General features: G+C 41.3%; 1 protein-coding gene across 2 annotated transcripts in view; it reads right to left on the bottom strand.

Annotated features, from left to right (window-relative positions):
- MOV10L1 (Mov10 like RNA helicase 1) overlaps positions 1-24,097 on the bottom strand; it is a 41,681-nt gene that overhangs the window by 2,898 nt on the left and 14,686 nt on the right. For both annotated transcript variants that reach the window (XM_060279556.2, XM_088676605.1), the window contains exons 6-24: positions 23,689-23,829; positions 21,919-22,070; positions 21,608-21,785; positions 20,251-20,445; positions 18,237-18,351; positions 17,473-17,650; positions 16,881-16,951; positions 16,196-16,287; positions 15,435-15,493; positions 14,916-15,025; positions 13,424-13,514; positions 12,788-12,966; positions 11,593-11,739; positions 10,677-10,798; positions 9,971-10,070; positions 6,907-7,071; positions 4,868-5,041; positions 3,016-3,165; positions 1,745-1,852 (exon numbers count right to left, since the gene is read on the bottom strand). In XM_060279556.2, coding sequence (XP_060135539.2) covers positions 1,745-1,852; positions 3,016-3,165; positions 4,868-5,041; positions 6,907-7,071; positions 9,971-10,070; positions 10,677-10,798; positions 11,593-11,739; positions 12,788-12,966; positions 13,424-13,514; positions 14,916-15,025; positions 15,435-15,493; positions 16,196-16,287; positions 16,881-16,951; positions 17,473-17,650; positions 18,237-18,351; positions 20,251-20,445; positions 21,608-21,785; positions 21,919-22,070; positions 23,689-23,829 — 2,527 coding nt within the window. The remainder of the gene's footprint in view (positions 1-1,744; positions 1,853-3,015; positions 3,166-4,867; positions 5,042-6,906; positions 7,072-9,970; positions 10,071-10,676; positions 10,799-11,592; positions 11,740-12,787; positions 12,967-13,423; positions 13,515-14,915; positions 15,026-15,434; positions 15,494-16,195; positions 16,288-16,880; positions 16,952-17,472; positions 17,651-18,236; positions 18,352-20,250; positions 20,446-21,607; positions 21,786-21,918; positions 22,071-23,688; positions 23,830-24,097) is intronic.

Raw genomic sequence — 24,097 nt, 5'->3', positions numbered from 1 at the left:
GAGACTGCTGTGATTGGCTGGAGCAGTTGCAGGAGCTCCCAGCTAGAAGTTCAAAAGTCTATAATGCTCATTCCACAACTACTGCAGTGCATCTAGGATGCAAGGGCCTATGATAACAGCATGTGTGAGGGACAGCAGAGCCAGACCAGAGTCGGGTGATACAGTCCCTCAGAAATCCCAACAGAGTACTGGAGCCTCTCTGTTTGGCTACCAAGACAGCTAGCCAAAGGGAGTGAACAGCACTTTGGAAGGGAGAATACAAGGAGCATTTTCAGAGGGAGAGAGTTAGATAGGGACAGAGAGAGGGCTTGATTTGAGATGGGAGATAGGGATTAGGAGAGGATCTGACTGAGGGAGAACTGATTCTGATCTGAGTGGAACATCCACACTGAGGAGACTATCCATAGCAAGAGGAAAGAGCCTCGTGGCTTAGATAGGAAGACCAGGTTGAGTGTCTGGGGAAGGTATACAGACAGGAGTTAACTAGAGGGCTGAGTGTGAGCCAGGAGAGGTAGAAACTGTGGGAATACAGATTACCTGGGTCTTATTCTAGCCAGGAGCAGAGAGATCTTCTAGAAGGAAAAGACTCCCAAACCAGTTAAAAGGGGTGTAGTCACCCCCAAGGTCTGTTACACTATTTGGAAATGCCTCAGGCAGGAGTAGGATTGTTAAGAGGTTGGGTAACTGACAAAAAGTGCCCTTTGCTCGTGAACCAAAATATTAAGCTGTGAAGAAAGCTGTGCTGTGTCAAAAGTATTTTACTCTAACACCTGTCATAACTAAGTAAAGGAGTGAGAGTGAAATAACAGAAACTGAGTTCAGCATTTTACCATCTCTTCTAGAAAACTGAACATCTACCGGAAGTGTAAATCTTGATTTTTAGAAACTGACATTTAAGAAAAGTTGTGCATTTTACTACATTAACGCCTGACACCTTAAACTTAGTGTACTTAATAAGTTAACTGTTTCCTGAAAGAACACAACTCCACACCCATCCTTTTTTTACCAACTTTGTTTTGTAAATAAAACCTTTCTAATTTGTTCAATTTCTGCCTAAGACTCCAAATCACTAAGTTTTTCCTCACACAAGAATTCCAAAAGATAACCTGTGGAAATTTTGAAATTTAATTAATTGTAGTACCATGCGGTAGGTTCGCTACAGGTTTAACTGAGGCAGTTAGCAGTGGGATCTGCTACATTTTATTGGAGTTAGCAGTAGATCTGTTACACTGCAGGCATCCCCAAACTGCGGCCCTCCAGATGTTTTGGCCTACAACTCCCATGATCCCTAGCTAAGAGGACCAGTGGTCAGGGATGATGGGAATTGTAGTCCAAAACATCTGGAGGGCCGAAGTTTGGGGATGCCTTTGTTACAGTAACACGACTGCCATTTTAAGAAATATAACAGAGCACAATCCTATCCTCCCAACCACAAGTTCTGCCCTGGCCAGTGTGAGCTGCCAATGGTTTGGACTGTGGATTTGCCACTCTCCAGCTCTGACCAGCTGGACACTTTCCTGGGAGTAAGCATCCTGGGAGTTAGCGTCACGTAACAAGTGGGACTTATTTCTGAGCAAACCTGCAGAGGACTACATTGTCTGAACATGCTTATCTAAACTCTCTGCTGATCATTAAGAGTAATGCCACCTATTTTCACATTGTTCTGTTGCTTCCACTTGCAGCTCTTGAGAATGTGACCAACGCTTGGGTGCTTCAGACACACAAATAGCATCTCACTACATACTGTTGATAGGATGATCACTAGGAATTCTTGCCCTTGAAACTCCTCTACAGAGCCCACTTTGATGTCCGTTAAATCCACACTGCGCAAGAGAATTCTGATTTTTTCTACCTAAAGTAGAGACAGTATGGCAATTATATTTCGGTTATGGCATTCAACACAGCTAGCATTAAACAGATGAGCAAGAAATTCAGTTCCTGAAATCCAACTCTGAATATGGACCACAGACCAAAAAAGGTTAACCTCCCCAGAGCTAAACACATAACATAAAGGAGAACTGTAAATTTAGGTGGCCTTATGTGAAAACATCCTGTTGCCTATGTAATGCTTTACTAACTTTAGATTAAGATCCGCCATCACTTAAATCCACTCTTGCATCTTTCAAAATTATTAGCTATATGTGATGTAGTAAAGGACATACATATTGGCTTGGATCTTAACAAGGCTTCTGCAAATGAAAAGTCTTTATGTTCATGGAGGAGACTGAGATCTAGGAAACAACCCTACTGGTGGAAGAAGATGCATTTGGGAAGTGGCAAAAGTTAGGTCACACTGTGATGTAGATCTATCCAATTATCAGTTTCTCAAATATGCGAACCAAAACACTGCAATCCTTCAAAACGTGCAGTTCTCCAACTCTATAGTGGGTATAGAAACATGCACCTTAGGGGAAGTGTGCCTAAAAATACATTTATTAGAAAAAAATAACATGTGCAAATGCACTACAGGAGGGCAAATTGCTAACAAAAATCAGCATGTGAGAAAAAAAAATGTGTATATTTGTCAAAATGAGCTCTAAAATTCCGGTGAATTCTCATGGGGACTTTTTGTTGGATGGGCAAATCACAGTTTTATGAGGAAATGTTGAACTTAAATACAGTACTAGAAAAATAAGAAACCGAAAGAAACCAAAATGGACAAGATTTGCCTATCTCTAACGTACACTTTATTGTCTGGGGAAAATATTCTAACAACTTCAGCAATATTAGCAGACATGTCCCCAGCCAGATGTGTTATAAATAACGATCATTAATTATTATTATTATTATTATTATTATTATTATTATTATTATGAACCTTTTAACAGTTTTTTATAGTTGTGACTGCCATCCCACAACATGGCTTTTAGAACCTCTCAGGGTAAGCTTACAATACCACCCCAGGTAACAACAAAAACATGTACCAATAACATTCAATACAAAAAGAAAACAAAGAACAGACAAAAAACAAAGAATAGCATTAGCACAATAGAAATCCATAGCATGAAGCCATACCTGCTTTTGATAAGGCGTAATCACTCCAATATCTTTCTGTGACACTGTATGGTAGATGCTTTTGGCAACAAGGCAACAATAAAACATTACTTGGACTGCTTCTTTAGGATTGAACCAAGAAGGATTATAGCCTTCGCGTGTTTCAGTGCCCTGGCAATTGGGAGGCGAGAAAAGAAGACCGTCAACAATGCACTTTATATTTATTTTCCTGAAAATCTGATAGCCTGTTTTATTCTCATGATAACCATTTTGATAAGAAAAGTGACTTTAATGTGGTTATCACCAAACAAATAATGCATTTACCAGAAAAAGTCATGTATTTCAACGAAATTGGAATCATTATTTTTTTTAATGAAAAATCTGTCAAAATCTTTCTACAATTTCTTTTAGTTAAGTACTTGTATTTACTTGATTTAGGGGGGCAGCTGCCCTTCCCGGCAATGCGCATGCTTAGACCCTAAGTTTTGCCAACCTCTCTTTAAAGGTAAATTTCTTTTTTGTTGCAGCTAGACTGGTTGCAATACAAATTTTAGTTACACAAATTTTTGCAATTAATGCTGTCATCTCTTGCTTTCAGTATTCCATGAGTAGACTGAACAATTCCAAACTAGAACTTATGGGCATTCTTCTAAGCAATGGGGCAATAATTTTGTATAGACATCTTGATAATACAGGCAATGTAAAAGAACATGGTCTATGGCAGGGGCCCCCAAACTTATCTCGCCGAGGGCTGGTGCTGCCAGCGCCAATTGCGCTGCGGTTTGGAGCGCGCCGGAGCACACGTCCATACGCATGCGCACATGTGATTTTCGGCGCACTTCTGGGTCGCCGGAAAAACGTAAATAGCTTGTGCGCATGTGCATAGGCCTCCTCCGGCCCGGAAGTGCACCGGAATTGACACTTGCACATGTGCACAAGCTGTTTCCGACGCTTTAGCGACCCAAAAGTGGGCAGCCGCGCCGGGCTGCACCGGTAAGAGCGGGTGGCGGCAGCGAGCGGCGGGGGTCCCCAGGGGCCACATAAATGAGCCTCGCGGGCCACATCTGGCCCCCGGGCCGTAGTTTGGGGAAGCCTGGTCTATGGTCTCTATCTCTCTGTTGTTAAAGGGAAGAGCCTTTTGACAAAAGGGATTTTTCTGTAGCACCCATCTAGAAGTGCAGATGGAGGGGCAGTACACATTGCAGGTGTAAAGGCTCTCCTATGACTATGTACCTTTTATTGTTTTACTATATAGTTTGCATTAGCAATGAAGAAAAAATAGGGTGTCCTCTGAATGACACCACTGTTAGTTTGGTAAGTTTTAGGCTTCTTGAAAGAAGGCAGGAGACCACAGAGGGCTCATTGGCCCATTTCTATACCTGGCTTTTTAATGCTTGCAAGACACCTAGAAACCAAGGATGAATGATGCTGTGGTTGTCAGTTTAAACTAGTGTCCTGAAATTATAAAATGCTCACTGATGTTTTTCTGAAGCTCGACAAGCATATTCCAAATACCCTCATAGGAAACAGCCTTATTCCAAGTCAGACCAGTGGTGCAATCTACCCCAGTATTGCAGATTCTGGCTGGCAGTGGCAGTTTTAGCAAGGGTCTCTCCAAGCCATGCCTAGAGATTGAACCTGGGACCTTCTGCAAGTATAGCAAGTACCCTACCACTCACCAAGCACCTGTTACCCTTCCCTTGCACCAATAAGCAAACCTAATATATGTTTCCTGCATTATCCAATTCACACAGCATCAAAAGTGTGTCTACATGATCCTGCGCAAATAGCAATTTATACACTTTTGCGCACCCAAGATCCGCACATAAGTAGCCTCTGCCCAGTTCTTTGGATACAAACATGTTTTACATACTCTCATTCCATGGAAAATCAGGGGGAAACCTTTCCTTGGCAGCTGCTTCCATCCCAACAAAGAGTTTGTTACGGAAGGATCAGCACACACTTCCAACTCCTTATGGTAAAAGAGTCTAGATGGCAATGTGAGCAGTGCAGCATGTGACCTGTAATTCTTCACAAGCTTTGTAATCTGCAAGCAAAGAAAGTAAAATCCAGAACAGGGAGCTGTACATTATTATCTCAAGCAAACACTTATTGGTACATGGGGTCAGTTTTGCCACCTTTCAAAGAATGTCACTTCTGGAAGTGGCTACCTGATGGACTGCACTGGGAATATGTCTGTAGTTTAGATGTAAGGTAAGGTAAAGGTGGGACCCAGGTGGCGCTGTGGGTTAAACCACTGAGCCTAGGGCTTGCTGATCAGAAGGTCAGCGGTTCGAATCCCTGTGATGGGGTGAGCTCCCGTTGCTCGGTCCCAGCTCCTGCCAACCTAGCAGTTCGAAAGCACGTCAAAATGCAAGTAGATAAATAGGAACCGCTACAGCGGGAAGGTAAACGGCGTTTCCGTGTACTGCTCTGGTTCGCCAGAAGCGGCTTTGTCATGCTGGCCACATGACCTGGAAAGCTATACGCCGGCTCCCTCGGCCAATAATGCGAGATGAGCGCGCAACCCCAGAGTCGGTCACGACTGGACCTAATGGTCAGGGGTCCCTTTACCTTTAAGGTAAAGGTAAAGGACCCCTGGACGGTTAAGACCAGTCAAAGGCGACTATGGGGTGCGGTGCTCATCTCGCTTTTGTCCAGGGGAGCTGGGGTTTGTCCACAGACAGCTTTCTGTCATGCTACTAAAGCGCTTCTGGCACAATAGAACACCGTGACGAGTGCCAGAGCATACAGAAATGCTGTTTACTTTCCCACCACAGCGGTAAATATTTATCTACTCACATTGGTATGCTTTCAAACTGCTAGGTTTGCAGAAGCTGGGACAGAGCAATGGGAGCTCGCCCCATCGCATGAATTCAAACTGCTGGCCTTCTGATCAGCAAGCCCCAAAAGTGCCAACCACGTCCCTAGTTTAGATGTATAGATTGGTTCAGTTTGTGTTGATCTTTGCCAGCCCAGGTAATAAGACTGGAACAGGAGCTGTGCAGGCCACATTCTTCCCAGGGAGAAGAAACTTGAGTTCCCCAAGACAGATTCCATCAATGCCCCCAATCATACACAATGGCACTGACTCGCTAGGCTGGGGAGCCCCAAATGTTTCCAATCTTAAAGATGTGATGCTACTTGCTGATTACACCTGTTTGAAAAGGCTACTGGAGTCAATGTTAGAATTTGTACTGCATCTTAGATCTGCTATAAAATATCTATTGAGAGGTGAAGGAATTGCCTACAATACAGTAGCTTGCATTTAATGAAGAGATACAAGATTATATACTATACATCAGAGTGGAGAATCTTTTTCAGGTTGAGGGCTGTGTTTCATCTGGGCAGCCTTCCGGGGTCATGTGCTAGTGGTGGGTGGGGCCAGAGGCAAAAGTGGGAGGGGCAAGAAATATGAATTTTATCTTAGTGCAGTATGCTAGTTTCTACACACCTGCAGCCACCATCACCCCTGCTCTGTCCTCTATAAATACAAGCAAGTATTATGGGGATGACAAGTTCTGATGAAACATGGTTTTATCTGGTATTCATAACATTTGTTTTGTATTCTTTCGGTATCAGCAAAACCACTGGTTGACTATTGTACAGTGGTACCTCTGGATACGAACGGGATCCGTTCCGGAGCCCCGTATGCATCGAGCAGTACTTACCCTGAAGCACCGAATCTGTGCATGCTCCCTGTACGATTTGGCGCTTCTGCGCATGCCGTCATTCGGCATGTCTGCGCATGCGCGAATCACCGAACCCGGAAGTAACCCGTTCTGTTACTTTCGGGTTTGGTGCATACATAACCCATGTTGTACGCAACCCGCAGCATTCGTATCTAGAGGTATGACTGTACTGAATAACTTCAAAGACTGAGCAGTTAACACCATTCCCCAATTAACTTACCAACAGAGGATTGTATGATTCAGTAGCACCAAAAGCCTCCTCATCTCTCTTATATAGAGATCGACTCATCAGTCTCTCCAGCAGGGAAATGTGCAATCCATAAACTGAAGCAAGCCTGGATTTTATTACTGGACCTAGCTGCATTGGATCACCTGAAAGGACTATCTATAAATAAAATTGTTTATTATTATTTTAAAAAGGGAAACTCAAAATCAAGTTTTAATGTAACATTTTCATGCAATATATTTACAAAACATGTTCAGAGGATCCAGTAATGGGCTGTAGGAAGGCTAACAAAGTGAGGCTAAATACAGATTTTTAAAAAAGAGGTGCTGTTGATGAATGGTCTATCAGTCTAGGGAAGTGGTATTCAGTCTGCTCTAGATCCCCACTCCTCTCTTAAGGCCAGCGTTCACAATTGAAGAGGGGTGAGGGGGTACTGTGTGGTCCACCACTGCTGGTAAATGCTCAGGTGGGCAGCAAAAGCTTGCACTGGCTTCTATCAGCTCTGGTTGGTGAGAGCTAAATGGGCCTGCTTGAAAGGCACAACTGGACTGGATTCGAAAGGCACAGCTAGACTGATTTACTGCAATGCACTGCGTATACAGTATGGCATATTCAGAAACTACAGCTGGTCTAAAACACGACAGCTGGACTATTAAGTGGGAATGAACTCTCTGAGCACATCATGCCAGTATTAAGAGTGCTTCACTGGCTAGTGGGATAGTACTTTGTTTCCACACTCCAGTGCTGGTTTTCACCTTTAAAGCCCTAAATGGCATGAGTCCCAAGTAACTCAAGTACCACCCTTCTTCAAATTAACCTGCTGAGCAGTTAAGATCTTTGTCTGAAGCCATTCTCTTGGGTACTCACATATTCTGAAATTAGATGGGTGACTACTAGAGCCCCCCCCCCCCCGTGATGGCTTCCAATTATGAATTTCCAATATCGAGCATATGGGTCTGGGAAGCACCAGGCAGTCTTTCAGGCTCTTAGTGGAATAACTGAGTTTATGGGTAATTTGTTTCTCCCTAAATCTGAATTAATTGTTTTAATATCTACTGGTTTCAAGATTTTATTGCTGTATTGTACTGCCTGTTGCTGCTATTTTATTGTTTTGACAGCCACCTAGAAACGTTTGCAAAAAGGCAGCATTTGTCAACTGGGCCCACAGTTCTCCTGCCTACAGTTAAGTCACTGAAATCTTCTGTCTGGAGTTGCTATGGAAAGATATATCGAGAACAATAATGTGCAATATGGAAGAAGAGCCAGTTCAGTCATTCCTCCTACTCAGGCCAATATCTTTCCCTTTTTTTTATAAAAAAATATATTTTTTATTAATTTTCCAATTAGAACCAATTATATCACATTCATTATTTCAAATTATACACATATATATATCAATCAAACCGAATGTTATGCCAAATCGTCTAGAGAATTTTTTATTTGGGTTCCCATGCTTTAAGAAATTGGGGATTCCTCGCAACCGTCCACTGCCGTCTTTTTTCTAAAGTTCAAATCGTCCTCCAAGTTCATAATAATCCAGATCTTCCCCTTACAGTCACATAGATGTTTTCCACTTTCAACCGATTGTTTCCCAGCTGCTGAGATAAATATCAAACAAGGTTTCACAAATGTTCTTTCTCCTGTGTGGGTTAATCAGTCCAGCCTCCCCATAAATCTTCTTGGTCTGGAGCTCCCTGTTGCGTCGACTCTCAACACGAAGCAGCGCCATCTTAAAAAACTCAAATCACTTTCGTTTTCTCTCATAGCCATGAAGATTAACGATCTTTATAGAATTTACAGCTTTTCCAGGCAGAAGACCCAAACATCAAACCATAAACTCTTGGTAAATTAATGGATCTCCTTGCCCTATAGCTGAACTTAGCTTCAGGTCGCTGCTCCAATTCAAAGTGCGTCACAGCTCATAAATCCTCCGAACGCGTCCAGGACTCCTTCCGTCCGACTAGGGGGGGGGGCTTTTCTCATCGGCAACTCCACATCTTTAAAAAATATGCTCAGTAACAACAGTTTATAAAGTTCAACTCACACAGTCTTTTGCTTCTCTTTCACTCCAAACAAGCCAGGACATCGCGTCTGGGAAGGTACGAAGTATGAAGAAAAATAAAAAAAAACTCAATTCCCTTATCGCTCCGTCCCCATCAATCCTTCTTCCAGATGATATACAGCCTTTGACTCCTCTCCCTCAGCAGCATAAATTTCTCAGCAGTAAACAGCGCTTCTTCCCCTCCTTCTGAAGTATGTCCATAGTTTTAAGCCTAATTATCTTCTTTAACCATGGAAATCCCCGCCATGCAGATTAGCGTCCGGGAGTCCTGGCCCTCGTAAGTGCTTTTCAGCCCAAGCTCCCCCCACTCCATAAACAGTCGGAGTGGGTCTGGGGGCATCGCGGGCCAGCGGCCCCTCTCCGTAACCCCCGGAGAGGGTAGGGGGTTGCCATTTACTCCCCTAGCAACCGCCAAATTCCTCACGAAGGTCAGAGGGATGGAAAACAGGTCCGCCATTCCTGCCGGCGGAAACCGGAACCTCAGGCCAATATCTTTCCCAGCCCTTCTCAAGAATTCCTCTCTTCCTTTTCTTTTTTTAGCTGGAGATGCTGGAATTAGACATGAACATTAATTTGTGACCATGTGGCCTATTACCTTACTAAGGCTTAACAGTGTTTGATAACTACAATATTGCAACAACATGACAATTAAAAATCAAATACATTGTCATTTAGACCATGTTCACACTATCAAATCTTGTCTTAAGAAGCATGAGATTCACGCATCCCCTTTGCTCCTGTTTGGCTTCTGTTTTTGCCAGCAAATGAGCCTGGAAGTCACAATCAGGTTTTGCAGCTTGGGCAAAGGAAGAAATGAAGTAGTTGCATGCAGCGAGTGCTTTTGTAGAAGCACATCCTTAATATCATATGCACCAGCAGCATATGACAAGATCTTCCAAAAATTTAGTATTTTCTTCTTTCTAGAAAATTTATTTCACAACTCTCAAAGGAAAGGAAAGAGGCTCAACCCAACCAAGGCGGTAGTAACGTACACACCTGCCCACTGACTTCTGAAATCAGCCCCAGTGGAATGAGGGTTTCTGGTTCACTGGCCTGTCCTGCTTCATCCACAAAGGCATGTGTAAAGTGTCCAAGCCTAGAGTTAATAGAACAAAAGTTGAAATTGCTGTCTTGTTGCATGTTCTGCCACCCTGTGGTGGTACCAAAGCAATTATTTAAAAAACCAGAAATAATATACTTGTGAATGAATAGTGTTTCAATCCAGTTAAAGCCTTTGATTATCAATTTGTACAAGTTTAAACAGGCGGCCTTGGGGCTGCTTCACATACGTTACAATAAAGTGAACATACATAATCACCTAACATGCTGATATGTGAACGAACTTTGCAAGACTTGAGGCTTGTGCAATCCTTTCTTTTGCTCATTTACAATCCGTGGAGCTCATGTGCTCCCCTCTCCTCCTCTTTCATTCATGAAGAAGAGATGGGAAAACTTTTGCCAGTAGAAGCAGTGGGTGACAAGGTCACTCAGTGAGTTTCATGGAATTTTTTGATAGTTAAAACGACATGTTAAAATATTCAATGACTCAGCTTCTACTGTGAAACACATTATGAATAAAGACCACAGAATGATGGGATGTTTTTGAATTTCCTCATTTTTTTGGTTCAGGTGACTACCTTGGGGGCATCTTTACATCCCTGTCTTGTTCTGAATGTTTCACAAAAACATGGATTTGCAATACCTTATTCCTATTTGGTAGAACATTCCTGCACTGCTGCATGTCACTATAATGATCCTGAATCGAGATGCTTTCCAAATGTCTTCTCCATCTTTGCTGTAAAGCTTTATCACATCACTGAGAGTCTATCAACACAAGCCAGTAATTCTGCATTAAGTATTTTTATCACAGGGTTAATGTACAGCGTATAGCTCATGTACACAGAAGGCACTACAGTAAGCCTGCAACTTACGTACATTTAACTTGTGAGCATTCACTTTTATTTGAGTGGCAAAAAAAAATCTTTAAAGGGGGGTAAGGTTCCATGAAAAATGACTTTGGCGATCCTACCTGCAGTTGCACTCAATGGGTTTTGACTATATGCAATTTTGGCTTTAGGTGCAATCCCTGGAAGCTAACCCCTGTGTAAGTTGTGGCCTTACCATACGCCAAAACCAAAGCATAATTTTAAAGACTGGGGGAAAAGATGCCAATAACTTGTTTTTCTTTCTGGGAAGTTTTACTGACTGCAAGTCAACAATTCTGAACTACATGGGACCAAATGTCTTGACTCCATATAAGGCAGCTTTCTATGTTCCTAAGTACTGCTCAGTACAAATAAAGGGAGAAAAACAGCAATGAACTAAACAAACTTATTGTATATAGCCAATGCAGTACTAAGCAAACTTATTGTATATAGCCAATGCTGAGCTTTTAAGTCCAGCATCCCCAAACTGTGGCCCTCCAGATGTTTTGGCCTACAACTCCCATGATCCCTAGCTAAGAGGACCAGTGGTCAGGGATGATGGGAATTGTAGTCCAAAACATCTGGAGGGCCGAAGTTTGGGGATGCCTGTTTTAAGTGCATGATCTACCTCATAATCCAATTAAGATACAATGAAGTCACATGGGGCACATCAAGCTTTAAAATAAAAATTACCTCTTCATTTCTGCTGGAAGCGTTAACTCTGACCATAACTCCTGGCTTTAACAAGTTGCTGTCATGAAGTCGTGAACAAACTAGATCTGATGCACTGTTTGATGGCGCGCAGACCAGTATTCGGCTGTCTGGTAAGGTGTAATGTATCTAAAGTTTTAATTTTAAAAAATCACAAATTGTTAAAAATACTGAACAGATTTTTTTTGCTATTTTTTTATTTATTCATGTCATCTGCCATTTAATAAACAAAGACCAACATTTGTAATAGTGATTTCCCCCTATTCACTCAAGTTCCAAAATTCACGTGTTATTATGAAATCTTCTTGAAAAGAGACTAAGATAGGTATAATGCTGCCTTCAAAATACCTCCATTATCTACCAATTACAGCTGCATTCACATGTCATGGTAAACCACAGTTAATGGTTCACTGTGAATGCATATATGGTGCCTGCTTCATTCCTCCCATAGTATGAGCAACAAAACATGATCTTTGGGCTTAGCGTTGCGTTGTGTCCAACCTGGGAATTGTGGTTTGCTTTGTAGTTTACTGTTCACACTTGTGCTAGGGGAGATACAAAGCACAAACAATCTCTACATCCAAAGCAAACCACTAACTATGGGTTACCATGGCGTGAGAATACTGGCTACGCATCAAATTAGGGTTTCCCCTTTTTATATTGATCCGCCATAAAAGGTTTCCATTCTGAAACACATTTAGTTGCACCCCTTCATTACATCAGAGCAACATCACTGTGCTGAGTCTCACACCCAGATGATTACAGTGTAGACAGGGCAGGTCATTCTGTCCGCAAATCAGAAATTACTTGTGGTAGAACTCTATTGCAGTCAATGCCTTGGTTTTCTCTTTCTACCTTCTCAAGCAATAGAAATGCACCTCAAAGCTAATTCATTGTTACACAAATTACAGTCGTATCTTGGTTTTCAAACTGCTTAGTTCTCAGATGTTTTGGCCCCTAAACGCTGCAAATCAGTGACTGTTCTGGTTTGCGGACTATTTTTGGAAGCCGAATGTCCGACAGGGATTCCAATTGGCTGCAGGAGCTTCCTGCAGCCAATAAAAAGCCGCACTGAATATTTTGGAAGGCAAACGTATTCCATTCGACTTCCAAGGTACGACTGTAGTTGACAAAGCTAAAAGTGTCGAAACCCAAATATATTGTTGCTAACTGTTACCTGCAAAATTGCTTCAATCACTGTGACAGTTTTACCAGTTCCTGGTGGTCCAAAGAGAATGTAAGGAGTTGGACGACATTCACCACTTAGAATCCTTTTCACTGCTAGTTTCTGATGCTCATTCAGCATGGGATTGAAGAAGTCACACTTTCTTCTACTGGATATTGAAGTTCCATTAACTACATTCAAAATTGTGTATATTAAAAAGTGTTTTTCTTTGGCTTGCAAATAATTTTTAAAAGTCAGTATTTAAACGTTTTTCTATTATTTATAATATTCTTAAAGAAACAAATATATCTAAAAACACCAGCCAAATATAGAAAGTTTACCCTAAAATACAGCAGGTCCACCAAACCACTTTATATTAAGCAGAAATAAACCATGCATTAAGCTTATACAGTGGTACCTGGGGTTAAGAACAAATTGTTCTGGAGGTCCGTTCTTAACCTGAAACTGTTCTTAACCTGAGGTACTACTTTAGCTAATGGGGCCTCCCACTGCCGCCACCGCACAATTTCTGTTCTCATCCTGAAGCAAAGTTCTTAACGTGAGGTACTATTTCTGGGTTAGTGGAGTCTGTAACCCGAAGCGTCTGTAACTTGAAGTGTCTGTAACCCGAGGTACCACTGTACTAACTTGTTTGTGTGGCAACAGTCACCACGTCAGAAATGACAGCTGCCTCGTCTTTTGGCATCCTTCTTTCATTGCCATTTTGTACCCTCTTATCCTGCAAGTAGCAAAAGAGAAGATCAACAGTATTTAAATATACAGTATTTAAAAAAATAGTGGCATCTGTTCAAATTTTAGATTTGATAATTGCTAATGCAAGTCATGACTTAATAATTTCAGGCACAGCTTATTCATGTGTACATTCCAAAGAGACTTCAAACAGTTTGCATATACAACACTGCTCGGAAAAACATTTGAAAAATGTTTGGAAAAGCATTCTTAAAATGTGAAGAGAGAAGACAATGCACTTTTCTCCTCATGCTGTCCCTGACTTAACTAAACACATTGGGAAGAAGAGAGAGATTAGTTGCTTAATTTGGAAGAGGGAGAAGATGTCCATGCTTAACCTCCAGGTACAGCTACTCTGGGCCTTTTCCATTCTGGTAAGCAAAATTTAAAGTTTATGATGGAAGGAGTAAAACAGGGCCTGAAAAAGCCAATAAAGATTTAATAGAAATTCCCCAGAGAGATCAGTGAGCTGTAGAGGCCAGACAGGGCATGCAGCTACCCAGCTTAGTCATGCAGCTATTCAAAAGAGCTATGCAAACATGCAGCCAAACTCCAGGTTTCTCTGGTTTGAATATTTTTCCCACCAGGAATTTAGGAGTATAGCACATCAACTCTGCCAACCCGTTCGAGCAATGTTTACAGAAGAGTGTTTGGCATACTTGGATGCAACAATGCAAAAAGCCCGCTGAAATGAAGGGGTAGGGAAAAGGATCTGCTTGGTAGGCTGGACCCCCACTTTGATAGGTGGGTGGGGCTTAATTTAAATTCAACCCTCCCCCTTGTGACAGGGATTGGTTCCACTTGGGAGCAGATCCCAGTGGCACTTGCACCAAAATTTAAGAAGTGTGGAGTGCAACCCCTGCTTGCAGAGGAGCAACTGGAAGTGCACACTAACACTCTTGAATATTCCCTTGCAGCTGTGGCCTTACCCACCCCACACCTGACAGCTTCATAGGTCAGACTACTGGTCTGGTCTGGGGGCCGGAGGTTCCCTATGGCTGCTCTAGCATAAGAGGAATCTGCATCAGTTTCCTCTGGCAGGTCATCTCTTTAGTACTCATCTATAGGGAAAACTATAACGGAGGCATTACAAAGGGCAGAAGGCATAGATGGTGAAGATGTGAAATTGCTATGGAGAAAAACATGTATGAGTTATTAATTTCAGAACTTCGGTTTGCATTTTCAAGACAGAAAACAAACTACTGTATGGAACATCCCAAATGACATTCTGACGTTAATATCCAAGTATAAAATGTTGGCAAGTAGGCTATTTATAGTGGCAAAGGAACAAAATTAGGTTCTCTTATACATGAACTTTACAGACTGCCACACCATTTGGTAGTAAATAGCTTATTGTAAAGCGGATAATAAATGGATGGCAAAGGCATACCTCATCTTCTTCTGTGATGTTTTGCTTTTGTGCATCGGAAAGACATTCTGAATCACGCCACTGCTTGACAACTTGTGGAGATTGCACAGTGACACGATCTGGAAATAAAACTTGGGAAGGAACAGGAAGGAGAGGGAAATGGGAATGGTATATAATTCTGAATAAGAATTTGATCCACTGAATTGCTTTAATAGAAACTGACAGTAGAAGATCTCAACATTATTTATACTTGCAGTCTTTTAAGGACCAGAATTTCAATACAGTAGTGTCTTCCCTCAGCCTAACCCTTTTTCAGCTGAAGTAGCCCACGGGGACAGGGGGGAATCAAAGTTACAAAGTCAGCAAAAATTCAAACAGTAACACTCTCTCCAAAGTGCATTAGTTATTCCCCTGTGGGCACAAAGACTTGCAACTTCAAACCTCAACTCCAGTTCTACACCAAAAAACTGCCCCGAGACACATCAGTAGTGGCGTATGGTAATGTAGAAAAACTGATCTGATATGTGACAAATATCCCACCTTTTTCTCCTAAATGTATGGCTTGTTCTACTGCAAAATGGCATCTTCGGCTGGTGGTCCTGTCAACAGATCAGATTACTAGTAAGAGACTACAATAGTATCCATAATCAACATACGTAACATACCTGTGAGGGACAGAAGTTATAGACAGCCGCCTCCCATCTTATCCACAAGCTCTTCCCCAAGCGCAAGTGGGAGCGGGGAGGGGGATGTCTCTAGTGAGGAATCAGGAAGTAGGAGCCAGGGCTCGGGCAAGGTAGCTGAGCCAAGGCGCCGCTTGGGAACGGAAGGGGGAAGCAGGGAAGCCGCGGGAAGAAGACCGACCCCAGCGACCCCGGAATTGCGCAGGAAATGTCATGGGCAGAGATTTAGTATCCCCAGGCTACTTTGCTGGAGGAAAACGCGGGAATCTCCATTCGGAGGTTCTGCACCCGACTAACAACATGTACATAGCACTGTTTCAGCACTGTAAATAGACTGCACTAAATAAAAGGATAAAATGCAGAGCTGTGAGGAGTCGTTACTCTAGAGTAGCCACCAGCGCCACTGTGACAATACCTAATATACTTTAGGGCTGCTGCAATATTTACACAAAGAAAATAGTACTTTCATAAGCTAGTTGTTCTGTTAAGCCAATGCACATTAACAACTATGAAAAACTGACTCTGAAATGTATTATTCAGCCTTTCCTAAGTTGCATGAAGAATGTGTTCCCTTTTGCTTCATAATAAATTGAAATACAATTTCAAGAAAAAGCATACCTGCTAACAGTAAATTCCACATCCATAGGTTCAGAATTATATGCCTGTTCGAACTCTGGGTTAAGCTTCAGAGTAACTTCTTCATCATGAATCTGTATACAGAAAGGAAAAAGATCACAAACAAGTATTTATTATGTTGTAGCACTGACAGAACTCTTAACATGGTATGATGATGATGATAATAATAATAATAATAATGATAATGAATTATTTGTACCCCACCCATCTGACTGGGTTGTCCCAGCCACTCCGGGTGGCTTCCAACATATATAAAAACGTAATAACATTAAAAACTTCCATATACAGGGCTACCTTCAGATGTCTTCTAAAAGTTATATAGTTACTCGTCTCCTTGACATCTGATGGGAGGGTGTTCTATGTGAACAGTAACTTTTAAGCTTCTAAGAAAAATGTTTTAACAGAAATTGCATTTAACTGTTGAAATTCAGATTAGAAGCACTGAACAAATCTAAGAACTTAGATATACCGTAAAATAATTCCAAGGAATACCAGTAACAAAGTATTTCTTGCACTTAGTTTCCTTTCAAAATCTTAGGCTGTCATGCTATGAATGCTCACCTGGGTGTAGGTCCCACTTACTTCTTAGTAAACATGGATAGGGCACCGCTGTTAAAAAACAAAACAGGACAAAAGCCAAAAAGAGCAAAAGATATGGGAAGCTTACCTCAGTGACAAATGCAATGTAGTGGACTATGGGCTCTGAATAATCTTGGGTCTTCAATATTACTCTGTCACCTGAATTAGAAGATATAAATCATTTCATTGGTCCTGTACAAATTATAGCAATTAGGTGGCTATCCTGTACACAGGAGACTGAAAGAAAAGATTACTGAGAATGATCAGCATAGTGCTATTGTGAAACAACATCTTTATGAAAAATTATTATGATTTGTGATTTAAAAAACCAGGTATTTGTCAGGACTTTAAGGACACTGCTATAGAGCTTTATATACCCTACTTATCCTGCTGTTTCTGAATTTTTCTGTCTTATTGGGAAATAAATGAAAACAGATAGGCAATACATATCTGAGATCTCTGATGAAAGATGCACTTTAAAATTAAAAAGGGTTTATGTTTATATGTATATTCTCTGTAGGTTTTTGGTTAAAAACGATACAGTATAAGAAACACAAGTATTTTACTAGGTCTGAGCCCTGCCAAAAGGTATTGGCAGGACCACTTAATGCTGTTCAGATCAGTGTTCTGCTGACAGAGCAATATTAACACTGTGTTTAAGACAATAGAAAATTCCACACCTATACATAAAGAAGGGCGGCCCTCTGTAACTCCTGGAACCCGAAGTACCAACAAATTTGCATTCTTTTCCAAGGTGACTCCACACATAGATAATTCTTTGATTTCCATCTCTTCATAGATTTCCTCCAGCCACAGCAGAGCAGAAAATTTGGCTTTATAATTAGCTAGAGTCAGGGCCTGAAAAGAAAGAAGCTTTATCATATCCTTTATATGTATGTTACAGAACCATGAGAGCCCTCAAATACCAATGAAGGGCTGTGGAGCTGTGAACTTAATGCAAGAAAACATTGCTTTTGAGGAAGTCACAACGCACATCAATTCATCTGCAAGCACTTCTGAAAGTCTTTGTTTAGTACAGTAGATCTATATCCCCTTCCGTTCATCATGGAAGTCAAGGCAGTATTTATAGAGAATCCAAGGCCCTCCAACAGCTAAGTACTGACTGGGCACAACAAGTTTAAGATGTCCACCATGTAACAAATGGGGGCAAGCTGGTCATTTAATGCTGGGGTGGACAGAAAGTCGATCTGATCTACTGTTATATCTCTGGGTGATTTGCCGTAGATCAGCAAGGATTTCTGGCTCAATATTGTTTAACAATAGCAACAAACATCCCCCTTCCCCAAAACCCCTCCACTGAAATGAATAAAGCTTGGAGAAACTAAGAACACAACGAAAACACGTATTTATAGGCAAGTATAGCCCACCCTTCAGCTGCCTCTGAGCTATGTATGTTATCTATGCTACAGCAATATCATCCTACCTCTCCAAGACTTGGTTGAAAAATCAGTATGTCCATTTTCTTTTCCACACATTTTCTTAATCTATCTGGAATAGGGTACTGGGGAAGGAAACTTGGTAGTTGTCTCCTTGAGAGTCTAAGGTATCAGAAGTTAATAAACAGCAGTTTAACATCAGGATACCAAATCAATTCTTACATATTGCAAGTTGGCCAGTTAGGATGGGATTTCATTTAGCAAATTAAGAAAACTTGTATCAGCCACAAAATGCATAGGGACTAGAGCAGGCATCCCCAAACTGTGGCCCTCCAGATGTTTTGGCCTACAACTCCCATGATTCCTAGCTAATATGAAGATGGGAATTGTAGTCCAAAACATCTGGAGGGCCGAAGTTTGGGGATGCCTGGACTAGAGAATGACTTGACAAAATGCAAGGCACTGATCAGCCAGCTGAACTGCTAGATTTAAAATTTTAAACATTTTAGATTAGTTGGTTCCCGTAGACCTTATCAGTAAACATGCAACATCCATGTTAAAGAGCTATCTTGGTCATTACCACAAGGACTTCCACTAGCCCAATATGACTTCCCCTTCATATTCCAACCACAATCATTTGCTCTGGAAGGCACATGGCCCTTTGAAGATTGAACATAGTATGTCAGAGCAAATACATTTAAATATTGGGAAATCTGTTGCTAATACAGATCTATATCATGTGCAGTGCTGTTTTATATGGATTTGCAACATGTCTGGTGGTCCTTTTCTAAAATTCAACTTAAGTGGGAACAACAGTTGTTTGAGAAACTGCTTCTCTTCCCATGGGGAAGGATAGAAAATTAAACAACTCAAGAGTGGTAAAATGGATAAAACTGACAGATGCAGTTTCCTGAAGAAATGGACAGCTAGAATAAACACCCTAATTAGTATCCTTTTATTGTAGTTTAGAATAAAGATTAGGTTTTAGAATAAAGATTAGGTCACAGGAATATTAAAAATCCCATTGTATTTATCTAATCAATTCTCGGTCATTAATTTTTTTTAATGGAGATTGAAGATTTGTTGCTGTCCACTCCCAGCCACATTTCAAGGTGCTGGTTTTATCTTGAAAACCGTAAATGAACTGGCCCACAAAAGTAAAGGACATTATCTTCTCTACTACAAGCTCCAGCCTCAATTTTCTCAGCTTGCCAAGCTAAGCTAATGGCCACAAGGAACAGGGATCTATCAGGTAATGAAGTCAATGAGACTTTAAGATTTTATGTATATACTTCAGGATGCTGCCTCTGCACGTGCTGCTTGCCAACCCCTTCACACTTTCTTCAACCCCCTATCCCCTACAGCCCCCCATCTCCTCCAGCTCACCCCAATTCCAAGAACCCCGTTGCAGCCACTCACATAGTGGGAAAGGAAGAGGAGAGTGTCTTTCCCCCCTCTGCCCCATGCTGCTAAAAGAAGAAAGTGTGTATTCTGAAATGCATGCTTCCTTTTGACTGCAGTGGACTAAGGGGTGGCGAAAATGATGGGGAGTGTGTGAAGGCTTTCCTGAGACTCTAGTTAACCGTTGGAATGGCTCAGTTGGTAGAGCATGAGGATCGTAATCTCAGGGCTGTGTGTTCGAGGCCCACTTTGGGCAAAAAAATCCCTGCAATGCAGGGGGTTGGACTAGATGACCCTCAGGGTCCTTTCCAGCTCTACAATTCTATGGTTCCTGCTAGCCAGTTTGCTCAGCCAGACCACCTGCCCATGTGTCTGGGGGCTGCCCACTTGCTTGGACTCCGGGCTTGCCTTGCTGTTGTGAATACATGCAAGAGGCAGCAGTGATGACGACAACAGAGGGAACATGGGAAGGTCTCCCTTGCTCTGCTGGCCTGCTCACTTTGCCCCATTACTGTCATACTGTAGTTCACATGGCTGCCAGTACAACTTTAAATTACAGAATTATTATACAACAATAACCCCACCCAATTATTATTATTTTTCAATTTAAAAATCTAAAGGCTTGCTTAAAGCAGATTATCATGGTGTACTTGGCAGTACCTTTTCAAGTCTGGTAAAACTATTGTTGCCCTGTCGCTATGAGAGTCGAAAGTGATTTGACGTTTTCGTTGGGAAAAAGGCTGGGTGGCAGCTATTAACGACTCCTCTTCTGTTTCTATAGTTGCTTCAACGTAGCGACCGATAACACAGTCAGAAAAGCAGAGCAACAAGAGGTCTCTGCAGCGGCCAGGGTTCCTTTAAAGGCACAAAAGCAAGGCAAAACTTTCATTAAAAAAACTAAATGAGACAAAGCCTATAGAAAAGTTGTATTTTACTCTGTGCCATGCATGCGAACAAGGGAACCAAACAAAGAGTATCTGAGCAGTTTTCCGCTTCTTTGGTGGACAGCAGAGCTTGAGGTTGGAAGGAGAACACAGGAGTGAATGATGAAAATGGTGTGTACAGAGATGTATGGGGCAAAGCTGTGAATGAGACAGTCAACTTTTCATTCTTGACTGCAAACTGTTGGACCTGGAAGGTGCAAAATTAGGGCTAGTCATCATCAGACATGACAGTGAAACAGGTTCCAGTGACTGAAACAGAAAGCACTCTCTCTTTCTCTTTCAATGAACTTAGCCGAGTGTACTGTATAAGAAAACGCAAATAGCAGCTGTTCTGGAGAATACCTGTCCCTATTACATCCACAAGTGCAACTTATTATCTTTTATTATCTGCTGCTACTCTGATCATTTGTCCAGCCTATTTTGCTCTTATTCTCATTAAGTGAGTTTCTATACTCATCACCCTCTTTGCTTTGCCACTAACTCAGCTGTTCTGGTGCCATAACCTAAGAATTCAGAGAGCCATGCCCAATGTCTCTGGCTACTTTAAATCAGAACCTTTGATTACAAATTCTTTCAAACATCACCTTAATGGATCAAACTGGTTGAACAGTAAGACATTTCATGCCAAGACAGATCCCCTTGCATATAAGCTAGGACAGATTCAAATGTTGTTCTGAATAATTGGTGCGTACTCCAGAGAGCTAGAATTCCCTCTTGGGTGACAGCTACTTCCCTGATGAGATCAATTGCTAATTAGGCAATTCCTTTCCACACTGCAGGCAACCTTCACTGCTGCTAGCCAAACCTCTGGTGAGGCGGAGGAATATGAAAGCATAAATGTTGAATATATTATCTGTTCTTAAGACAACCAGATCTTTTGAAGTCAAAAACAGGTATTTAGCTAGACCAAAGTTGTGTCATACCTAGGGATTTGCATTACTAAAATTGCACACTGGACTGCAATTCCATCTGACTACAGTATCTTTTAGCTTTCTGTCCACCAATGCCAAAGCCCATAATTTTCTGTTATTTTGTAACATTTTAAAACGGCAAGATAAAGAACACATACTTACTTTGCAGTGCATGTAACTACTATAGAAATCTTTCTCCCAGAAGGCAGAGAGATAGCCTTGATGGGTTCTGCTGTTTTCTCTTCTCCACTTTCTTTTTGCTCTTTTTCTTGTTTCTCAGGTTGTCTGCTAGCAGAGTTGTCATTGTCTCCAATATTGTTTTGATCCACAGGCTGAACTTCTATGGAAGTAAACAAATTACACTACTGTATTCTAATTACACAGAATGACCGCTCCCCACATCAAATGGGGGGGGCGCCTTTTGCTTATATTTTTTCTATTATATTATATACTTTTTCTTATACTGTATTTACCTGATGGAGTCCCTTTACAGACCACAGTTGATGCGAGGGATGCTGCAGAACTCTCCTGACATGTTCCTGGCACTTGAAGACAAAATTGCTTCTCTTTATCCCAGCCACCTAATTTGCAGCTAATTAAAGAATGTGCTGATTTCCCTTTATTCCTAAAAAGGGGGGACACACACATTTAAACCTCATTGTTTATATGTCAATAGAAATTAATGACATTACAATTTTTTGTATTATAATAATTGTTAGATTTACATGCCACACCTTCCTCCACAAGAGCCCAGGGCAGCAAGATGATACACACGCCCACCCTGCTAAAATTGTAATTTGACAGTAGCAAGCAGATGCTCTGAGAAGCATGTCTGTGTTCCAAGACATCCACAAGGCACAAGGGGTTGCATCCAATACTGCCCTTATGCAAATGGAAAAAGTCCTTTCAGCTGCAGAAGGGCACTTGGTCTAGCAGAGGAATCCGTGAACACAGGGGAAGCTTAATTTCACCAACTCATCCCACCCTTTGGAAAATCTGTTAAGAGAAATTGGGGGACCCTGTGGAACATATTAGGAGGAAATGAAAAGACTATACAGGCAACACCTGATTTGTGTGGAGGTTGCGTTCTGGGTCATTGTGTGCAATGGTGGAGTACGTATAAGCACACCCCATCCCCTTTTCCAGCTCCTTCCGGGTCGCTGTAATGCAGTCATTTACTGTAAATCAGTTGTTGCCTGATAAAAGCACCAATAGATGCAGGCCAAGATTTGTTATTATTTAAAGATGCAACAATGCTCTTTTTTAAATTTAAACCTATTTCCTCTATTTATCAAGTTTAAGTAATGAAACAGATGTGGCTTCACCTGCCCTTTCGCCATGAGATGCAGCATTACCAGATTTACATTTTCCAGTTTGGGGTGGGGGGTGGGGCTATATAACCAAATACTTAAAATCCCCATCACCTGGGTCCTCCATGGTCCAGATGCATGGCTCATCTCTACCAGGAGGTATGATTACAGTACTGTGGACCAAGCTTTGTGGAGCTAACTCCAGACAGAGATCAGACAGGTCGCATTCCTGTTATTCTGGCATTTGATGAAGACTCTATTTCAGCAGCCATCTTAAGTAAGCTTTTCTGATATTATGGTTCATGTCAACTGATTTTACTCCTACTGCACCCCTTCTGTAACCTCATTGTACATCACTGAGAAACTACATGGTTAAATGATATTTAAAAACACTGAAATTAAATTAAATGTGGTTCGTGTGTCAGACTAGGACCTGGGAACCAGGATCCAAATCCCCGCTCAACTGAGGTGAGCTCACTGGGTGACCTTGGGCCAGTCACTGCCTCTCAGCCTAGCCTTCCACACAGTTGTTGCGAGTATTAAATGAAGAAGGAGAAAAGCATGTATTCTGCTTGGGAGCTTCTTGGGGAAAAGATGCCATGTACCAGTAAGTGCAATAAACAAACAGTAAGTGTAGGGAGAATGCTAGAAATAAATGGAGGTCTGTGTGCTACTTACCAATCACAAAATTTACAATCATTAATTAATATTTTTGTAAAATTAATTTTTCACATAAAAGCTTCATGCATCTAATGTAGCAGCTATTTACAAAAGGAATGTTACCAGTTTTCTTGACCCTCCCACTTCCAAATTCCTGGCTGAATGGACTCTAAAATCCCAACTGCAAAAGCAACTGTGAGAAAAAAATACATCATGGTTTCAGCAGAATGCTTTTAAAAGGAAATATCTAGGGAAGAAGAAGTTACAACTTACTCTATCCATACTTGGATGCTTTTATTCATTCCTAATTTTAGTGTTCCAAAGTTTATCATTTTTGATACCTCTAGGCCTTCTTTGTCTTTCATTAAATTTTCGTATGATTCATCCAAATTGGTTGCATTGGTTAGAGGGGACCTGTAAGATTTCAAAATTAGAAACCATGCTGCAAAACTATGCATATACAATTATGTAACAAAGCCCAATCTGATTAATTTCAATCATGTGTCTAAAGCTAACACATATCTACATTTTTCTTTTCTCAAGTTAGAATGTTAAAACTGACAAAACTTTCATAAAATGCTAAAACCAGAATGCTTTAAAAAACCACTCTTCTCCTCAAGACATACATAGAGAATTATGAATGCAATTTTAATACTTCTGGCTTCACTTCAAAGTAGATTTT

Source organism: Zootoca vivipara, chromosome 9 (assembly GCF_965207765.1).
Source record: "Zootoca vivipara chromosome 9, rZooViv2.hap1.1, whole genome shotgun sequence".
Classification (NCBI taxonomy): domain Eukaryota; kingdom Metazoa; phylum Chordata; class Lepidosauria; order Squamata; family Lacertidae; genus Zootoca; species Zootoca vivipara.
The sequence above is the reverse complement of the archived record's forward strand: the minus strand, read 5'-3'. Positions and strand labels throughout refer to the sequence as shown.